At 43.1% G+C, this 20,981-nt stretch overlaps 1 protein-coding gene and 1 long non-coding RNA gene across 2 annotated transcripts; both read left to right on the forward strand.

The window, feature by feature from the left end:
- Positions 1-14,543: 14,543 nt before the first annotated feature.
- On the forward strand, positions 14,544-15,906 carry LOC123057957 (uncharacterized). Its single transcript, XR_006427013.1, has 2 exons — positions 14,544-15,010; positions 15,100-15,906. It is a non-coding gene; the product is annotated as an uncharacterized lncRNA (long non-coding RNA).
- A 1,010-nt stretch (positions 15,907-16,916) lies between these two features.
- LOC123060352 (translation machinery-associated protein 22) lies at positions 16,917-19,516 on the forward strand. Its single transcript, XM_044483033.1, has 7 exons — positions 16,917-17,251; positions 17,369-17,452; positions 17,528-17,595; positions 17,760-17,841; positions 18,045-18,112; positions 18,252-18,335; positions 19,019-19,516. The coding sequence occupies exons 1-7, from the start codon at positions 17,089-17,091 to the stop codon at positions 19,073-19,075; spliced, it is 606 nt and encodes a 201-aa protein (XP_044338968.1). The 5' UTR covers positions 16,917-17,088; the 3' UTR covers positions 19,076-19,516.
- Positions 19,517-20,981: the final 1,465 nt, after the last annotated feature.

A 20,981-nucleotide genomic window follows, 5' to 3' on the forward strand; every position in this document is an offset into this window, starting at 1 on the left:
GGGCCCAGAGATACCTCTCCGACAATCGGAGTGACAAATCATAATCTTGATCTATGCCAACTCAACAAGTACCATCGGAGACACCTGTAGAGCACCTTTATAATCACGCAGTTACATTGTGACGTTTGGTAGCACACAAAGTGTTCCTCCGGTATTCGGGAGTTGCATAATCTCATAGTCATAAGAATATGTATAAGTCATGAAGAAAGCAATAGCAGTAAACAAATGATCAAGTGCTAAGCTAACGGAATGGGTCAAGTCAATCACATCATTCTTCTAATGATGTGATCCCATTGATCAAATAACAACTCATGTCTATGGTTAGGAAACTTAACCATCTTTGATCAATGAGCTAGTCAAGTAGAGGCATACTAGTGACACTATGTTTGTCTATGTATTCACACATGTTTTATGTTTCCGGTTAATACAATGCTAGCATGAATAATAAACATTTATCATGAAATAAGGAAATAAATAATAATTTATTATTGCCTCTAGGGCATATTTCCTTCAGGGATATCAAGAACTCCAAGGCCACCATGGTATTTAGGAAGACAAGCTTTGTCGCAGGCAATCAGAGCTGGTGTTTTATCCTTAGAACCATATTTTCTCCAGAAACATTGTCTCATACACTTGTTAATTTGTTGCACCATTGTCATTGGAAGAGGTAGGATGCTCATATAGAAGATAGGCATGCTTGCAAAGACAAACTTGATGAGCACAAGTTTGTGTCCATAAGAAAGTAGAGTTGAACAGCCTTGCAACCTTGTCTCAATTCTCTTGATAAAGAGGGAAAAACTCAACCACCTTTGGTTTGTGGACACTTAGAGGCATTCCTAGATAAGGAAGGGGAAGTGTTCCAATTTGACAACCCTTTAAAGCTGATAAATTTTGCATCTTGTCTTCTGGTGTGTTGATGGCAATCAAGTTTGATTTGGCATAATTCACTTTTAGTCCAGTATATGTTGCAAAGTGGAGCAGCAGGTTCTTGATATGCATGAGCTGGTTTGGGATAGCAAGGAGTACCAGTACAGTGTCATCTACATATTGAATGATTGGAAAATCTGGGCATGTTGCATGTTTGAGAGGTGGTTCAATAAGCGAGTTATGCATTGCTTCATTCATCATAGACTGAAGGAGGTCTGCTGCAATCACAAAGATCATAGGAGACAGAGGGTCACCCTGTCTTACTCCACTCTTGCAAAGGAACTGTTTACCAGGAACTCCATTGAGTAAAACATAGGAGAAGCCAATGCTATATATTTGCTTGATCCAATTTATCCATCTCTTCCCAAACCCTTTGGCTTCCAGAATCTCAATGACGGTGTCATTATTAAGTAAATCAAAGGCTTTCTCAAAGTCTAGTTTGAGAAGTATGATTTCCTTCTTGGATTTATGGCATTGATGTAAATATTCATGTGCCCAAGCCAGGCAATCTTGAATGCTCCTGTTGTTGAGAAAACCATATTGATTCTTATGTATCAATCTCAAGATGAATTTTTGTAATCTGTTGGCCAGCAACTTAGTGATAATCTTGAGAGCACAATTGAGGAGTGATATGGGTCTGAATTCACCTGGAGTGGCGGCAGAGCTATTTTTGGGAATCAATGTGATGTAAGAGTAGTTGACGCTCTGAATATTTGCTCTTCCCTCATGAAAATCTTGTATTATGTGGTAGAAATCAGGCGCTACTATGTCCCAAAAAGCCTTTAGAAAGGCAGCATTGAAACCATCTGAGCCTGGAGCTTTGTCATTGGGCATCTGTTTTATGGTGTTATAAATTTCCTCATGAGTAAATGGAGCTTCCAGATCTTGAAGTAATTGATCTAGTTGGAGCAAGGTGTGTAACAATAGAGGGTTGCTAGTTTGTCTTTAGGTTCCCAGTCCTTCCTTGAATGCACTAAAAAAAATAGCAGCTTTGGATTGATGGTCCTGGTGTTCAATACCATTGGAGTCCTTGAGCATAGAAATATTGTTACTTCTCAGCTTGATAGTTGCTTTGGCTTGAAAGTATTTTGTATTTGCTTCTCCCACCTTGATGGATCTAATTGCTACTCTCTATTTCCTATAGATTTTTCTGAAATTTTAGCACCCTAGCAAGGTGCTCTTTGAGGTTGTTTCTACCCTCAGCTTCCTCTCTGGATAAAGGCATGTATTCCTCCAGATAATCAAGAAAAAAGATAACCTCATTGGTGTTCCTGATGATAGCCTTAAGATCAAAGATGTTCTTGGACCAATTCTTGAGACCTTTCCTGGGTCTCTTAAATTTTGCAGAAATGATTTTTGCACTATCACTTTCTGGCACTGGTTGTTCCCATATGTCTTTCACCACTTGCTTAAATTGACTGTGTTCAAGCCAGTATTTTTCAAATATGGAAATATTGGATTTTGGAATATATGTGCCAATCTTGATAACACAAGGGGTATGATCTGAAGTGCTTATAGCCAAGGGAATAGCAGTTGTGTCTAGGTAAGATAAAGTCCATGCCTCTGATGTGAAGAACCAGTCCAATTTTTCAAGTAGAGGAGCATTTTGCATGTTGCTCCAAGTGAAATTTCTGCCTTTTAAAGGGATCTCCAAGAGTGCTTGTTGGTGGATGGCTTCATTGAAAAGTAGCATGTCTTGAACGTTTCCACCTGCTCTGTTTCTGTTCTGAGGATATCTTATGTAGTTGAAATATCCTAGCACCAGCCAGTTTATATCATCATCCATCTGAAAGTTTTGAAACCAATTGATGAAATTGGGTCGAAGGTCATGTTGACAAGGACCATAGATGTTTGTCAATGTCCAAGCCTCCCCAGACTTCTTGGAGGTGAATTCAATGGTAATGGTGTAATCATTCTTTAGGATAGTATGCCTAGAGAAAAGTTGTTCATTCTAGACCACAAGGAGCTCCCCAGATGCCCCCACAGATGGCAACTAATCAAACTTGGATAGATATTTGGGACAAAAATTCTTTAGGTACTGACTATCAGATTGTTCTCTTTTGGTTTCTTGCAAGCAAAGAATAGAGCATGTCGATTCCTCAATTTTACTGGATAGAGCAGACCATTTCTTATCATCGTTAAGTCCCCTGATATTCCGGTTTAAAACATTCCAAGTGGTGCCCATAGTAAAGATGTAAGGGACTGAACAAGTACTTATAGTAATCCTAGGAGTAGCAAACTATGCCAACAGTACAAAAGTCACTCTGGACTGATATTCTCATCATTACAATTATCCAAAATCATGTACCTATTACTAGTAAGATAATATTCAATAGTGTCCATATTCCTAGGTGTTGTTCTTGCTCTTTGAAGCAGCCCTCTGGGTTGCAATGGTGTCATTGGAGATGCTGCTCTTTTTCTTCTTATTCCTCTTGGGTGCCATTTCCTCCTTGTTTTCTCCCATAGCATTGACCTTGCAAAAGGAGGAGGAAAGGTTTTTAATTACTTTCTTAGGGACCAGTGGTGGAAGAGAGTGGCAAGCTAAGCAGTTCTTATCAACACAGACTGTTTTCCTGAAACCTTTGCTTAGTTTTTGAAGTCTACAACTCCTTCTTACCTCTGTTTCAACCAATGGGAGTTTGTATTTCCTTTTCTTGTTCCTGGCCAGAGCAGTAGTTGAGGATGCTAATTGGCCCTCAGCAGACTTGCATGCAGGAGTGGCCATATTCTCCTGATCTACTTTAGTTGAGGTACTTTGCTGTGACAAGCAGTTAAATGAAGAAGAATCAGGGCAAATCTCTGGTATGACAAATGGTTTGAGGATCTTAAAGTCAGAACCTTGAATGATATAGTTCCATACTTGAGATGTAATAAACTTTTTAGCCCAATCAAATTTTTCTGGAGATAACAGATTAACAGAAAGGAAGTTAACCCATTCTATTGGTACCTGAATAATATGCTTGTTGTCATGCTTGGGCTTGAAATGTTTCTGCCAAATCTCTGCTCCTTCTATCCCCAGTAGACTAGAATCTACATCTCCCAGCACAGGTGAAATCCTCTCCTTCTCCATTATCACTGGATCTACAGTATCTGATGAGATATGAACAAAACCTACTAACAAGTTCTGGTTAACCTCAGCATATTACAGAATAGGAAATCCAGGGGGAGCAGATAGTTCTGTGGAAGAACTCTCACCTTCAACCTGATTGTCTGGTGCTGGAATAGCTGCCCCCTGATCCTCCATAACAATATCTCTGCTTTGAGTTGCAATGACTGTCACTGCAACCTTTGATGGATTATCTCCCTCAAGTGTATTCATTGCCTACTCAGCATGAGAGGGAGGGAGTTGTGCAATGGCAGGTGGAATGTGAGCCTGCAGCTCCTGTTGCATAGGATCAAAACCCTGAATTTCAGCATGCACATGCTATACTAAAATGGCCTCCAAGTGGAAGTCTTGTTGCAGTGGCAGCACATGAATGGGTTGGGCCACCATCTGTGGGCCTTCAGGTACCAGATGTTGGGGCTGGGCATGGGCCACCAGAAGATTTCAATCTGGCAGCACATGCATATTGGGCTCCACAGGCCCATTAGCGGATTCAGCTGAAGGAGTACTGCTGTTGGTAGGAGCCAATGAAAGGGTGATACTGTTGTTGTTTTCTGCTCCTTGAGCTTGTTGAACTTCTAGAGCCTCATTTTCATTCAAAGGAGCCATCAAGTCTTGTAATTCCATGAACTCTCCAGGGTGATTTTCAAAATCAAGCTAAGCATTGTCTTGTGGGAGAGCCCAATGCCCCCACCTAGGTAATTCCTCCTCTCCTACAGCCATGTCATTATCCTCATTGAGACTTGGCTGATCAAGAGCTAATTGCCGATTTGGTGGATTAACTGCTTGATTAAGATATGGGATGAGTTGCTGGTGGATATCATCATGTTCATGGTGCTGAAGTGGTCCCAAGAAATGGTTATGCTAGTTTGCATGGAAATTGTCTTGTAGAGGTAGAGGACGTGGGTTGCCATCAGGTGGAATAGGATCTTCGTCAGATGTTTCTGCACCAAGCATATGCTGTTGTAGGATCACAATTGGAATTGTCTCTAACTCTATCTGAAAACCCTCTCCTTCACCTATGACACCACTTGCAGGGATATCTCTGAGCTCTTCAACTCTTACTTTCACAAGCAGACTCAATCTGGTACTTTTTACTCTGTCCCAATGTACCAGTTTGCCAAAACTTCTAACTGCATTCGCAATTTCATGCATGCAGTGTCTGTCAAAAGGAAAGTCACAAAGCAAGATCCAAACCTCTCTATTGAGTATTAATCTTCTCCAATTCATCCCTTCATTATGTTTTTGGAAGATCACACGCACATCCGTAAACGGATGCGGATTATCACGAAGCAGAGTATCTTTGTCAAACACACTATCCAGCTTGATGTATGCTTGACCGAACGGACATGGTGTCATCTCAGAAGTCCTCGCCACCGCGCCCGCAACCACACGCGCCCTAGCAGGCCTTCCCTCCACATTGATGATCTGGTGGTTTGGTGGGGCAAAGGGGGCAGGATTGAAACGAAAGTTCGCCATTGCGCTACTGGATGGGGGATGGTGGTGCTGGTCGGAGAGACGAGCGGGCGGCGTAAGGTAGCAGAAGCAGAGGGGCGAGAGATTAGAGAAACTGGAGCGGCGTGGTAATGACTAGTACCAATCGACATCGGAGTAGCAAAGGCAAGAGCTTGATGACTGCCAGGATTAGTGGCAGGGACGGCGGGTCTAGTCTTGTCAATCGCGGGAAGCAAGCCGGTCACGCACTATTCAAGGGGGTTGGTGATTTCCATGTGTTGGATTGGGTTCTCGGCTAGGCTTGGGGAGCATATGGCCCAGCTTTGTCATAGCAGTCCTTGGCGATGTGGCCCCATCTTTTGCAGGCCCTGCATTTGATACAATTTTGGCAATCTGGCCTAGAGTGGCACGTGAGGAGGCACCAAACACAGAAGGGAGTCATATTGGGCCTGTCTGAGGGGCGGGCCTGTGCGCCTTCACGGGAATTTTGAAACAGATTAGTAACCGCCACATTATTGCCCGAGGATGAATGCATGTGCCTATGATCGTGCTCCTGATTCACTATGAAGAACTAGTCCAAATCGGACTCCTGGATGGATTGGCCAATTGACGCGAATGAAAATGTGCAGGTGTAGCAACCGCTTGGGCGTAAGATTTGCTAGGATGCTTTCTAAAAACATGGGTCCATTCATCTTCCTTCTTTTGGAGATAGAGATCAAGCTTGTAGGATGAGTTGGGGCCCTCATCCCCAAAGAGGAGAAAGTTGAGATTGAAAGAAGAGGTGGAGATGTTGCCACCCTTGATGATTGTGAAACCCACTTCTTTAGAGGAGACAGAGAATTTGTAAGACCAATTTTAAAGTTGTTGGACTTTAAACAGCGATGCCCTCCCTCCAAAGCAGGAAGAAGGATAGTACTTACTAATTCCTCCGTGAGTTTGATCTTGGATCTGGTGAATTCCGCTACCATGTGAAATTCTTTCATGTCTTGATCCGCTTGGGAGTTGGTGCGTACTCCCCACTTCCTCCATACCTCTTCTTCAAAAGCATGCCCCTTGTCGAAGTTGAGAATGGCGAGACACATGTTGATGGCCGCCTGCGCGCGGAGGGAGGGGTTGACAACGACGAGAAGCAACAGTTCCGGTGATTTTGTGTGGACGCCGTGGCCGGAGTGGCCAACGGCGGAGCGGTGGGAGCGGGGTATGTCGCATCCTCATCCGCCTACATTTACATCGGCCCCCTCTTTTTTTTCCTCATACCCTGCCTGGCCTACCGAGGGCCTGTTCTTTTAAGCCTTATGGGTAGCTATATACGACTACATTGTGAAAAAATTCGTTATTGCTTATAGCCTGTCCATAAACAATAAAGAAATATTTCAATATCTTGTAGTATACGTCTCTTGGAATGGGTGTATGGAAACACATGCTGCTCCGGACTGATTGAGCTGGTTTGACAGGTCGCAGCCGTTTTCAGCAGGGCAGCAGCTAACGAACGAAAAATCCTACAATCAGAAAACGCTGATGTCAGGCTGTGGAGATGGCCTTTGTCGAATATACTCACACCACAGTTCTACGAGTACGTCAGTACGTCGTCGTTGGCCCGTGGCTTCAAACAGTGGGTCGCACTGATTTCGGGCGGCGGCAGCAGGGAGCAAGGAACGTTCCACGGAGGTTCGAAATTACTAATACTAAAACAACTCCGGTCCAGCTCGCAAATCATGCCTTCCGGAGCCCCCCACGGCTATGGCCCTGATCGTTTTTCCAAGTATAAACAGGTACTAGTAGACGACGAAAAAGATGGCGAAACTAACGGTGCACTACGGGCGGAAGCACGCCGGAATTCCACGGGTCGCGGTCGGCTCCGCCGGTCGCACTTTCCTGCGGCCCGTCTCGCCCTGCCGTACGTACCCCTACAGGGATAAGTACTGGTATGGCACACTGTTCAATCCACGACCAATCCCTGACGAACTAGCCACCCCAGCCCAGCATAGAGGACTAGAGGGTACTGTGGCAAAGTCACGGCGTTGTTCGTCTGCGCGGATGCGCTCACACGTGTTCTGCGTGTTACCGCTACAAGTAGTAGTACAGCACGTAACACACGGAGGAACTACTGTAGTGGCGACCCAAGACAAGATCACTACTGTCTGCAGTGCAACTGCTATTTAAATTGCAACGGGAGCGAGGCTGTCTTGTGTTTAGAAGATGACGATGATGAGTCGGCCCACCCTTGGCTATCAAGAGCAATCGGTGCGTGATCCACTGCAAAAGGTGTTGACGTATAATTGTATTGCCTAGTCTTTTCTATCAGATCGATCTTTTGATTGCATTGGCTAGAGCATGCACTTCTACAAAAGAATTAAAGAGAATTGTCTAAAATCCACACTAATGACTGGTCAAAATGACCCTAAAAGGCATTTTAGGCGACAATTGACATTTGAATTACTCCAAGGCAGCTCGTTGAGTTTTTTTCTTGGCATGTCTCTGTCGGGTCACCGCTGTTAGGGCATCTCCAATTAGATCGCCAACAATTAAACCCAAAAAGACAGCCCCAAAACTTAGATATGCCAAAAAACGTGGGTACTTAGGAGGCTGGGCTCTACTCGATTCCTGGAATCTGAACCCAAAAGAAACATGTAGCTCAAACAAAAGATCTCACTACCATACCAAATGCTTTCTTTTATAAAAGGTGGTTGAAACCCCAGACTCTGCATCAAAAGATGCACATAGCCACATTTATTAAATAAGGATTATTCAACAAAGGCATAGCAAAAACATACGTCAAAAAATCCGAAGTCACCACTACACATCTACAAACTTGACAATGAGGATGCCATCCGACGCCCCACCATCTAGGACCAGGTCATCACCGAGCCGCCCGCATGGCGTACCGGCAGCACACATCCGGTCCAGCAGATCATAAGCGTGCATCATGCACACATTTCAGAAACCGCCACCGCATGACAAATGCAAGTTAAACGGGAACATTGCTTAATAAGTTCATTACAAAATCCTAAAAGTAATTCCTAAAAAAAGCCTAAAACTACAAATATAGAGGCCTCTTGTCTCTGCCACCCTTGGCCTCGTCGGAGGGACGATGATGACGTATGTGGCCGACACACCTCTCCCTTGTTGTTGTTCCCCCGATGCACCGGACGCACGTAGCTGATTCAAAAATGCTTGATTTTTTTAAAAAAGAGCCTATTCACACAACATCGGTCTATGGTTTCGTAAAATTTCAATTCAAAATTTGAACTATTGCTTGAGGTGCAAAAATCACAAAATTGACATTGAGTAGTACACAACATAAGTTGGGCTTTAAATTTGGCCTATTATCATATTGATGCTAAAAGTGTCATTTTTTTATCACCCAATGTTTAAAATTTTGATTTGAGTTTTTGCGACAATATAGACCAATGTTATATCAATGTGCTACAATTTTTTTCCAGATTTTTTGAAGCAATTTTTAACACGCTACAACGTCCAATCCACATGAACCCCCAACGACGCTCTTGGGCCGGTCCACTGCTACCACTTTTTGTGTTCCTTTTTTTTTACATATTTGTTTGCGTTTTTCCTGTTTTTTCTTTTTAGTTTTCCTATGGTTTTTTCGTTCATATTTTCGTTATTTTTATTTTACCATTTATTTTCATGTACGCATATTTTATTTTATTTCGATTATTAAATTTCATGGCTTAAAACATTTATGCACATATAAAAAATAAAAACATTTTTAAATTAGTTAACATTTGTTAAATTCGGAAACATTTTTAGAAACCCCGAAACATTTTTGGATTCACCAATAATTTTTTAGGTTCTAAAAACATATTTAAAATTTATGACCATTTTTAAACTCAGATTTTCTTCCAGAAAAGTATATGAAAAAAATAATGTAAAACCAGACACAGTCTCAGCCGAGGCGCATCCCTTATACAAGCGGCTCTTAATTAACTTAGAGAACGGGAAAACGAGAAAGAGAACTGCCTATCAGCCAATGGCTCATCCCAGTTCAGCGCAGCAGCGCATTCGCTGACTATCCAGTGCGATGCACTAAACAGGAGAGCGTCTATACCTTGCTTGTCGCGGGACGTAAGTGGACGCTCGCCTACAACACTCCTTTAGCGGGTCTGCCAACGTTGGTCTTTCTAAAAAAAACATGTAGCACAAAGATATCTATACCCCTCAAAATCACTAATTAAAGAGTACTCGTTGCAAAGAACACTCAACCTGAGAGTTTTCCTTTTTTTCGTAGATCCGTTTATTCAAAACGTTTTATCTCTTAAACCGTACGTTGAAATCTCGAACCGTTTTCACCATTGAATTCCTCGCGTCGAGATCTTTAAAACTAGATTCCATTTGATAGGTTTTGACGAACTTTTTTTTCACGAAAAAAATCGGACAAAAAAACCGGGCGAAAAAACCGAACCGGGAGCACGGTTTTTTTCCTTTCCGAAAGAGGCACGCCCGTGCCTCTCGCGAAATCACAACCGTGCCTCTCGTGGAAGCAAAACCGTGACTCTCGTGGAAGAAAAAAAACAGAAAACGCGTTGTTTTTTCGTTTTCGAGAGGCACGACCGTGACTCTTGCGAAAGCATAACCGTGCCTCTCGCGGAAGCAAAACCGTGACTCTCGTGAAAGAAAAAAACAAAAAACGCGTATTTTTTTCCCTTTCCGAGAGGCACGGCCGTGACTTTCGCGTAAGCACAACCATGCCTTCGCGGAAGCAAAACCGTGACTCTCACGAAAGAAAAAAAACAGAAAACGCGTTTTGTTTTTCCCTTTCCGAGAGGCACGGCCGTGACTCTCGCAAAAGCACAACCGTGCCTCTCGCGGAAGAAAAACCGTGACTCTCGCAAAAGAAAAAAACAGAAAATGCGTTTTTTTCGTTTCCGAAAGGCACGGCCGTGACTCTCGATAAAGCACAACCGTGCCTCTCACGGAAGAAAAACCGTGACTTTTGCGAAAGGCAAAAAAAACGCGTTTTTTCGCGCAAAAAAAAATTTCCCGAATTTTTTTTAATCGAAAAGCTAAGAAAGACCGGGAGAAAACCAAAACGTCGAAAACCCCCGGAAAAAACCCATTTAAAAAGCCGAAAACGCGTGTGGAAAAATAAAAAAATAAAATCCGAAGGGAGCGTCCAGAGCGCGACACGTGGCGAATGGCTGAGAGCGCGCCAAGTGGCGCTGATCGTTGCGAGGCTCCCGAAGGAGCGCTCGTTAACTAGTTGCTCTCTATACCCCTATATAATGACATTATTCTTGCTAACCGCCATGTTGGAAGTGAAAGCGGATGCCCAATATGCCATGGAGGGGCTGAAGATATTAAACATCTTCTTTTCGGCTGCGTCCATGCGAAGGAGTTATGGAGAAACTTGGGAATATTGGACACGGTTGAACAAGCTATGGAAGGGCAGCGATCAAGATCGATGGCCCTAGAAAATTTGTTGTTGATGGACGATCGCTCGCTTGCTCTTAAGCCAGGCTTAGATGTTAAACAAGTCATTGATGTGGGGGGATGGTATCTGTGGTGGATCCGCCGTGAGATAACACACAACGGGTCACCTCCATTAATCTCCAAATGGGCTATGTCGGTTATGGCAATTGCTAACAATTTTCATGAAGCAAATCAAAAATCCCAAGATCCCCAGATACAGAGATGGACGAAACCGGAACCGAAGTTTGTCAAGGTGAATGTTGATGCAACATTCTTTGAGAATGAGAGGGCAGGGGCAACAGCTGCAGTAATCACAGATGACAAGGGGAAGTTCTTGGCAGCCCAATGCACCTTTTTACCGCATACTATGGACGTGGTATCCTCTGAAGCTCAAGCGATGAGGGATGGACTTGTATTGGCAAATTTCCTGGGCTTCCCTAGAGTTGAAGCTGAATCAGACTCTACAACGCTGATTGAACAATGCTCAGGTCAAAACAGATGGTGGGATGTTGCGCCAGTCTTTTTCGCCGAGTGTGTGGATGTGGCATCGATGATTGGCAAGGTTAAATTCAGGCATTGTGGTCGTGAAACGAACCAGGCAGCTCATGTGCTAGCAAATTATTGTTATTGTAATAAGCTTAGTAGGAGTTGGACTAACGATCCTCCTGATTGTGTGATATCCAAACTTCTGAATGACGTAATCCCGTTTTAATTCGTAATAAAGCTAGCCATGATGGCCTTCCCTCAAAAAAACTTTGAAAGATGGTTATTGGATGAAACCAATCCGATGGTGTAGAGATGACAAATTCGAGCACTACTAGCCATTGGATATCATCTATATTTCACCAGATTTTGCCATATGTACAATCTAGAAGACTTCATGGTTGAAATTAAGCATAAATGCACAAACTCAAAACACAAGCACTCCTCCTTTGTTTTAGAATCTTCCGTATCATAATTGCCTAAAACAATTTCTACATAAATTGCCATTGTTTGTTTATACTTTATGCTTTACAACGCATAATTCTATGAATCTTAAATAAATTAGCTTTATTATAAAAACTAATTGATTTTGAATGAGATGAACTATAAGAATTAAACGAACATCTACATCATACATATATGACTCAAAACATATATGCTATAATGTGGTATTTATTCATAATTTGGTTGCCAAATCTCATGCGTGCAATGCACGTGTACCTTACTAGTATAGCATTGGTTTTCTCTAGCAACTGTACCATAGATTTTCTTTTTCTTTTTCTTTTGAAATATTATATTTTCAAAATATAATTTACTTTACTTATAGAAGAATTAAAATATTTATCACCCATTAAAAATTGTTCATGAAATGTAAACAATTGTTCACGCATTATTTTTAAAAACATATCCACACAATTAATAATGTTCATGACACTGTAAATATTTTTCATGACATTTTTTAAGTGTTCATTGAAATTTAAATTTTGTTCGGGTAAATTGTAAGAATGCGTGGACTATTCAAAAATTGGTTCACGAATTTTGAAATATTAATGCATTACAAAAATATGTGTCATGACATTTTTTAAGTGTTCATGAAATGTAAAAAAACGCAACTTTATAAAATTTTCATAACATATAAAAAATATCCGTGTGCTATAAAAACTCTTCACCTTTATGTAATTTTAAAAAATGTTCACAACTATTAGAAATATTCGTACATATAAAAAATCTACATGGAAATATAAAAAATGGTTCGCTTATTTGTTTTAAAATGTAGATTTTTAACACAGTACAGACGCAAGTGCTCATATAAACACGCATACACTCATCTTTATGAACGCACACATGCACACCCTACCCCTATGAATATCTCCGAGATACTGAGCCGGCATACATCATCTTGAGATTTTACAAAGTCACCGTAGATGAAAAATGTTCACACACTAAGCATGTGGACTGAAAGCTTCGTGAATTTGAATAAGGAAAAAAAAGGAAAAATTGAAAACAGAAAAAGAAAAAAGGTAGAGAAACAGGAAGAAACTCCTGCTCCGGAAGCTTCTTGAAACCGCCCAAAACAGAGAAGAACGTTTATAAAATCAGAGCTCTGGGCTACTCCGAATAGAACGCCTCTGAAAGTGGAGAGGTCCTTCCAACTTCTATCTTGCTGTAGTAAGCGAGATATAGCCCTTATAGTAAGTGAATATGTTTTCTCTAAAAAGAGGGAGCTATCCGCATTAAGCGTGATTTTTTCCAGTCTACTTTTTTTTTGAGAAACACCTGTAATTTTGTTCATACGCATAACAATTACATGTACATTGATTTGAACCTAAGATCCAAGAAAATACAAAGTAACTCTTACGACTAAGAATTACAAGAAAATATCTTGGAAACACTTTCTTCACGGCGTCAAATCTCTATTTGAAGAAATACTCCAAAGTCTTCGGTTAAGATGCTGGAATTGGACTGGAGCAACAATGTTGTCACTCTTTCACCCGCACAAACATTACTAGTAATGATTTTTGAAAGTGCCTTGAGTCGCCAATCCAAAGAAATGGGAAGCCTTGATCGATGAACATACTTGGACCGGGAATGATCCCCTAGAAGTGCAGGCCGTTGAATCACTATATCTTCATCATGTTGTCCATGAAAGATTCACCTCCACAAAGAATCAGACTAACAAAAAAGGCTTGACAAAGCAACATAAACTCATCAGATCTGAATAATCAGATATGAGAGGACAGAAAATTCTCTAATCTCATGACACCGTCAAAAATAAAAGAAAATCTATTATCATAGAACTAAAATGGATACTAGACGATGGCGAAGAACATAAAAGTCTTGAACATATGAGGTCCCCCATCTTTCAGCGCTAAGATTGTAGCCAGATGCGAGGAGACCTAAATTTATCTCTACTATTAAAAAAGGATCTGCAGTCGTCGTGATGGTTCCACCTTCTCACGTACGCAAGCCCTCCCCGTCCCTAACTCGGCCCACGGCCGAGATCCATCGCCTCCTTCGATCCATCCCCTGTCCGTCCCTCTCGCACTTCCTCTGTCAAAAATTGAAAAAAAAAACAGCCGCGTCCCACGCCCCGTCTTCGCCCAACTGCCTCGATCCCCTAGGACACACGGACAACGCTACATCTACGGACGTTTTGCACGGGAGTGAGGTTACGGGATGAGCTGTCAATATGTGATTAGAAAATCAAAAGAAGAAGGGGCCACCACTAGAAATCAGGGGTATACCTGGCTAGACCTCGGGCCGGGCCGGGCTTCGGGCCGGGCCTAGCCAAGCCCGACGCAAAAAACCCAGGCCCGAGCCCGGCCCAGCCCGGCCGTCGGGCCTGTTTTCTGGGCCCGAGCCCGGCCCGAACACATAAAAGACCGTCGGGCTTCGGGCCAGCCCGGCCCGTCCTTCAGGAAAACGCGAAAATGCTGGGCCTAGGCCCGGCCCGGCCCGGCCTTCGGGCTCAAAATCTAGGCCCGAGCCCGGCCCGGGAACGGCGTCAGGCCGGGCCGGGTCGGGTTTTTTCGGACCGGGTCGGGCCGGGCCGTTCGGGCCGGGCTGCCCATGGCCAGGACTAATCAGGGGGGAGATAATTTGCGGGGAAACGAGTCCGTAAGTAAAATCCGCAGATGCCACCCGTAAGTCTAGCATCTTTTAGGACACACCCACGATCTCCCCCTCCCGTCTCCCCATCCAGTCACGCAGGGAAGCCCTGCCCTTGTCCCATCCGCCCCGTCCCCCATCCATCTCTTCCCCATTCCCTCTTATCCTCTTGAACCTCCTACATGGCCCTCATGGCCTCATGGGCGCCGCCTCTGACCACCGCATCCCCGCCTTAGTGGACGCCTCCTCCCCGTCGCCGAAGCAGGAGAAGCCCACAAACTCGCACGGCTACGGCGGCCCTAGAGGACCACACCGCCACTATGGCTCCTCCCGCGTTGAGATCGGATGGGCAGACGCTTGCCTGCACTGCCGCTGAGGGAAGAGGGACTTCTTAGTCCCAACGTTGAGGAGTTTCTCGCCACCGTTGATGAGTTTCTCGCCATTGGCTACACGCATCCGCCACGACGGCCCAAGAAGTTGTCGCGTTATCTGCAGAAGCAGATCGATGTAAGCATCGCTGCACGGAGCCTCACATGTGCTGGCTGAGCTTTTGGGTCGTGTGGTGTTTAATTCTGCTTGTTTGTTTGGAACTACAGGTGTTGTGTCGGGAATCACATCTTTTCCTTTGGTCATTGATTTAACCAAGTTGATTCTGCACATTGGGTTGTGGTGTTTAATTCTGCTTGTTTCTGAGTTGATTCTGCACATGGATAAATACTTTGGTAGTGTACAATACAAAAATATGTGGTAGCCACCCTCCCTGCGAATCTATTCTAATCTTTCTCAAGTTTGCGTACTTAATAGATCCATTGGAGGATTAATGGTCTGGCTGCGCAAGGAGCATCAATTGGTACAGGCAAAGAGGTATTGGGCAAGAGATAAGCTATACAGTCACACACACTAATATTTATACTATGGAGAATGACATCTTGAGGAGGAATAGTGCCAGTGCTTGCCTTGGTTTCTGTACTTCTTAGGCTGAAGCTGAAGCAAGCCTCCCATGACCAACATCGGATTATATATTTCCAGACGTATACATCCGTACATCACAGGAGAGGAGAGTAAAGACAACAGAGAAGCAAACACATGGCCGATGCTGCTGCATGTGAAGCTCAACAGAGAAGATGGAAGAGGGCGAGCACCAAAAACGATTTTTTTGTCCACATGGATATCTTGAATTTTGATATATATGATTGCTTGGATCTGTAGCTCCCAAATGATAGTGATATACCTCTCTAAAACATTGCAATTAGCTGTGTTTTTTCGTATTTGCCGATGGCAATTTCTTGACCTGGTAAATCCATATAGCTTCAGAGCGGATGGGAAAGTCAAGGCATTTTCATCTGTATATGATTAATTGTCTTTCCTATAGAGAAATGAAATGCAGTTGACCTATTTTTTTAGAATGACTCCTGTTGGTGGGTGTTGTGTGTTAATTTCATATAATCCTTTTCAATATCAATATTTGAAATGTTAAACACAACGCGTTTGTTAATATCCATAATCAGCCCATTGTGATTGTGCTTGCATAACTGTTTGTCAGCAGATATGTTCTGTTATGATTTGTTCGTAATAATTTCTTGAGGATAACAATCTAGGTGGAAGCTATGATACAACCTAGGTGGTAAAAATGGCCGTCATTTACAATTGTGAAAACACCTAATCAACGATGATTAAAAAAACTGCAGACTAATTTTCCACACATCCAAATGGCATAATAAACTTTCTGTCTCGATAACAAATCCCTAATTACCATATTTAGCTAAAAACAATATGTCTTTACCCCAGAAGTCTCAACCAAGCATATCATTCGTTTCGTTGTTGGTGGTGCTTTGGACAAATGATCTCTACAGTGCCAGACCCTTAGATGGAGATTATGTTTACTATATTCTGGGACTAAAGATTTATGTTAGGGTTTGTTGACCATTCGTACAAAAGTCATCAGAACTAAAGAAAAAAAAAGATCAGGTATGCAAAAACAATATCATGAATGAGGTAGATAGGAAACACACGCGAGAAAGGACGGTGAACACAAGGGAACGAAGAACCTCATACTGGTCGAAATTAAAGAGAGCATCTTAGGACGACAAGAGAGTAAGTATATCATTTATTTGTGCACAAGTTTTTTTTATGAAATCTTTCTTTGTCCGTGGCAACGCACGGGCATTCGACTAGTATCAGATGATGGCAGCGGCGGCGCGAGAAACCCCTATGCGAAGCGTGGCTGGGTCGAGGATGAGCCCAACTTTGAGTCTACTATAAGCGTGAATAGAAATAGCTCAATTAACACACTGCTTAGCCTAGCCTAGCCCAGCCCAAGCCGGAAAAAATCCGGAAACTCCTGGGCTGGATTTCCACTAGCCCAACACCCCCGGGCTGCCGCACTCACCAACTTTTCCTTTGCTGGTTTGTTCTCTTGCGCTTTCCTGAAAGGAGGAAAGGGGGAGAAAAAAATCGCACCCAAATCCTTCGAGCAGAACCAAATCCGTCACGACTCCACGAGCGCTCGAGCAGGGCAACACAGATTCGCGCAGCCCACCTCGTCGAGCATTCCCCATCAGATCGGATCGAATCCGGCGGCGGTGATGGCGGCGGAGAAGCTGGCCCCGGCGAAGGTGCTCTACTGCGGCGTGTGCGGCCTCCCCGCGGAGTACTGCGAGTTCGGCCCCGACTTCGAGCGCTGCAAGCCGTGGCTCCGCGCCCACGCGCCCGGCGTCTACCCCGACGAGCTCGTGGCCTCCTCCTCCGGTTCGCCCCCATGACCTACCTAGCCTTCTCGCTTGTTATCCCCCGCTTCGTTTACGCCTACCCTGTGTCGGTCTCGCTCTCTAATGCCGCGTGTGGTGGTTCGTTTGATATGTGAAGGCGGCGATGATAAGGACGTCGGCAAGGTCGGCGAGCGCCTCCAGGGCGTCAGCATCTCCACCGCCGACGGCTCCACAAGCGCAGGTTTGCATGAGCTCCTTGCTTGTCTAAACCTAAAACTAGGGAACGCTCGGTCAAATTGATGTGCTGTGTTTGCAGGGGGTGCTTCGGCATCTTCTAAGACTGAAGAGGTGAAACGACTGCCCGGTGGCAAGCTCAAGAAAAAGGTTGCTTCCCTTTGCACACTTTACACAGTTCAGTTTCTAGATGTTTGACTTCAACCCTAGATGCTAGTCTGAGATTGAGGATTTGTTATTATGGTTTGAGTTCGGGCCAATGTAGAATGTCTGTCATGCAATGTTTGAATGCCAATGTCCCTTTTTATGTGTAGGACAAGCAAGAGGTTATTATTGAGAAGATTGTCCGCAACAAGCGCAAGTGTGTCACTGTGGTGAAAGGCCTGGATTTGTTTGGTGAGTGGTACACTTAACTGTTTGCAGCTAGTGAAGTAAAAAAGATTGGAGATGAATATATTTTGAACTCTGTGGAAGAGGTTGTTCTGTAGATGCTAGATCCAGACTTGAGCTGAACCTGCCATAAAGTTTGATGATACTATATGTTTGCTATTAAGGTTGGACATAATTTAATAGATCGTGTTTGTTTCCTGAACATTTAGGTGTAAAGCTGAGTGATGCTTCAAAGAAGCTTGGAAAGAAGTTTGCTACTGGAGCTTCGGTTGTCAAGGTAATCAGTTATCTGTGGAACTACTCCCTCCGTCCCATAATGTAGTGTCATAAAACGTCTTACATTATGGGACGGAGTAGTATGAAGGCTTTTAGTGTTTCATTTAGGCCTTGTCTAATTCTCTCTTTGTGTTCCCCAGGGCCCAACTGAGAAGGAGCAAATCGATGTCCAAGGAGACATATCATATGATGTTGTGGACTTCATTACAGCTACATGGCCTGATGTAATTTGTCCATCTCTGCATCTTATTATGGTCTACATGTCATGTATGCTTTCATCGTTGTTAGCATTCTGATCAACTTGACAATTCATTCGGTTTCACATCACGTGGAAGACTGATGTTATCTTTGCGGTAATGATTTAAGGAAATACAAATCAGTAATCTCCTTCCTGACCAAGAAAGTGAAACTATGAAAGTCAAGGAATACTTAGTTATTACTTCCTGCTTCGTGTATATATAATAGGAATGGAGAGCAACCGTAGCTTTGTGGAGATCTGGCATTCAGTTGGTGCTTACATGGATAATAGATCATTGGGTTAGCTCAATGGTGTTTTGAGCATTTGATATTTGCTTAGAAGGTTATGTAGTAAAATTGTGGAATCAATCTCCTATGGTTTACCTTCTGTACTTTACAAACAACCTCATCAATCCTTCATCAATTGCTGATATAGGTTCCATTTTAATGAAATTTGTTTCGTAATACTGTGGCTATTCTGGATCTCAAACCAGGATTCATTCTACTTTAGACTAATAGGTAGCACAATCTGATGTTATGTTTTTGCGGCTGAACACTGATAGAACAACTAATTTAGTTCACCAGTTATTGACCTATCACCATAATCTGATTAAAGTTAGCAAGACTCGTTTTGTTCACGTTGGTTACTCCTTGCTTTTCTGTCTTTCAGGTTCCTGAATCCGCCGTATATTTCATAGAAGATGGAAGGAAGGTTGCTGCTGCTTGATTGCATATGGTTTACAAGGCAATACACCAGTGGAGCTACAAATATGATAGAAATATAAGGCAAGAGATGGCCGTTAAGGCATGCCTGTCAAATGGGTTCTTTATCCTTACTCCCAAGACACAACTCGCTCCATTTTGACTTGTGGGTCAGTTCACAAGTGGTGTTCTAATTACTGCTGGCATGTCGCCTTCGTGTATCATCTTTTATTTGATAGCCGAGTTCCTCCTGCAGGCAAGTATGACATCCATATGTGGTTTATATATGTTTAATGTGCTTTTGAATCCTAGTTTCAGAACAATTCAGTACCAACTATCTGTGGACCTGCAGAGATAAGTGCAGATTAGTAGTGCTCCAGTCTCCTGTGCTTTCATAGGAACAGTCTGGTGTTTTGTGTTACTTTGTATTGCATCCAGCAAGTTATAACCTACTTTTAGGGAGATAGATCGTTGTCGGTGTGCACCATTGGTATTTTGTCATCATTTTGTTGCAGAGTCCTGTGTGAAGCCCATTATTATAAAAAAGAAGCAAGATAGATCTGGATGATGCATCATGAATTAGTGTGGCCATGTAATTATTATAAAAGTATTTCCGATAAATTGCCATGATCATTAAACTTGTTCACAGAACTTGTTGCTGTGGTCCCTAGCTGATTTGTTCTTTAATTTAGAGTTGGTCTTTTTTTTTGCTTATATATACTGGGGCCTCACGCAAGGTTTGTCCGAAGGAGACATTATATCACGCCCTGGCACTATTGTAGGCTGACACCGTACACAATCTTCACTTTTCATCAGGATTGTCTATCTTATAAAATTAGACCAAAAAACAAATACCCTCCGTTCACAAATATAAGATCTTCCAACTTTTTGTGAATCGGATGTGTGTCCGTTTAATGTGTTTGTTCTCTAATTTCAGTCCGTATGTAGTTCATATTGAAATATCCAAAACATATCATATTTGTGAACGGAGGGAGTATCTTATATTATGGGTTGACTGAATTCACTCACCTCATTCATCTAGAATCCACCAGACCCCCTAAAAAAATTAGAATCCACCAAACCCCTTCTCAATTTGAAGAGAAAAAAGAAATATACTCCATCTCGCAACGGTGCTACTTTGTTGAGTTTTCCCTAAGAGTGTTGCAGGTGCATTGGTTATCATATACTCCTATATATGTAGTCCTACTAATACAAAAAGACAGCGAGGAAAGACTGGAGAGAGAGATCTTAACAAGGAGGCACAAGATGCCAGAAGGAAGAAAGGGGGGAGACGTCCCCTTGTTTTCTTCCGAACTTGGAGCCACGTGATCTGCGCGGTTGGATATAGAGTACATATATCACGCCTCCCTCGCTGGACACCGTGATCCATCTCGGCACGACAGGATGGTGGTGTACACTACCGCCATCAACAAATGCAAAGCTCATTCCTACGTGATCCCTTGTCGGTGCCACCCTGCCTTCCTGCCGCGGATTACTCCAGCCATCCCGGCTCCCGGCCGAAAATGATGCCTGCTCTGGACATGTTCCGCTCCAGGCTCCGGCCAAGGAGTTGACAATAGTTTGTTTGTTATTTATACACGTGAATATAAGTTGTGGTCTCAATTTTTTAATACCACCCACCAGCCATATATAGGTAGGCGGCGTCGGTGGTAAGTTTCATAATACCTTCCATCTCCACCACCACGACCCCAATATGTTCTAGACATATTTTTATAAGGAAAATATATTGATATCGAAAAAATATAAGTATACCGACTTTTCAAAAAAAAAACTATATCAGTATACCTTCCACCTCCACCAGCACAACCTCAAAAGCTACTCAAGATATCGAGGATGCACACGTCCAAATTCCCCTCTACGAATTCCCCCTCCGAAATTACTCCATTAAGATTGAAGAATTGCTGCCCGCC

The sequence above is a fragment of the Triticum aestivum genome, chromosome 3A, assembly GCF_018294505.1.
Source record: "Triticum aestivum cultivar Chinese Spring chromosome 3A, IWGSC CS RefSeq v2.1, whole genome shotgun sequence".
NCBI lineage: Eukaryota > Viridiplantae > Streptophyta > Magnoliopsida > Poales > Poaceae > Triticum > Triticum aestivum.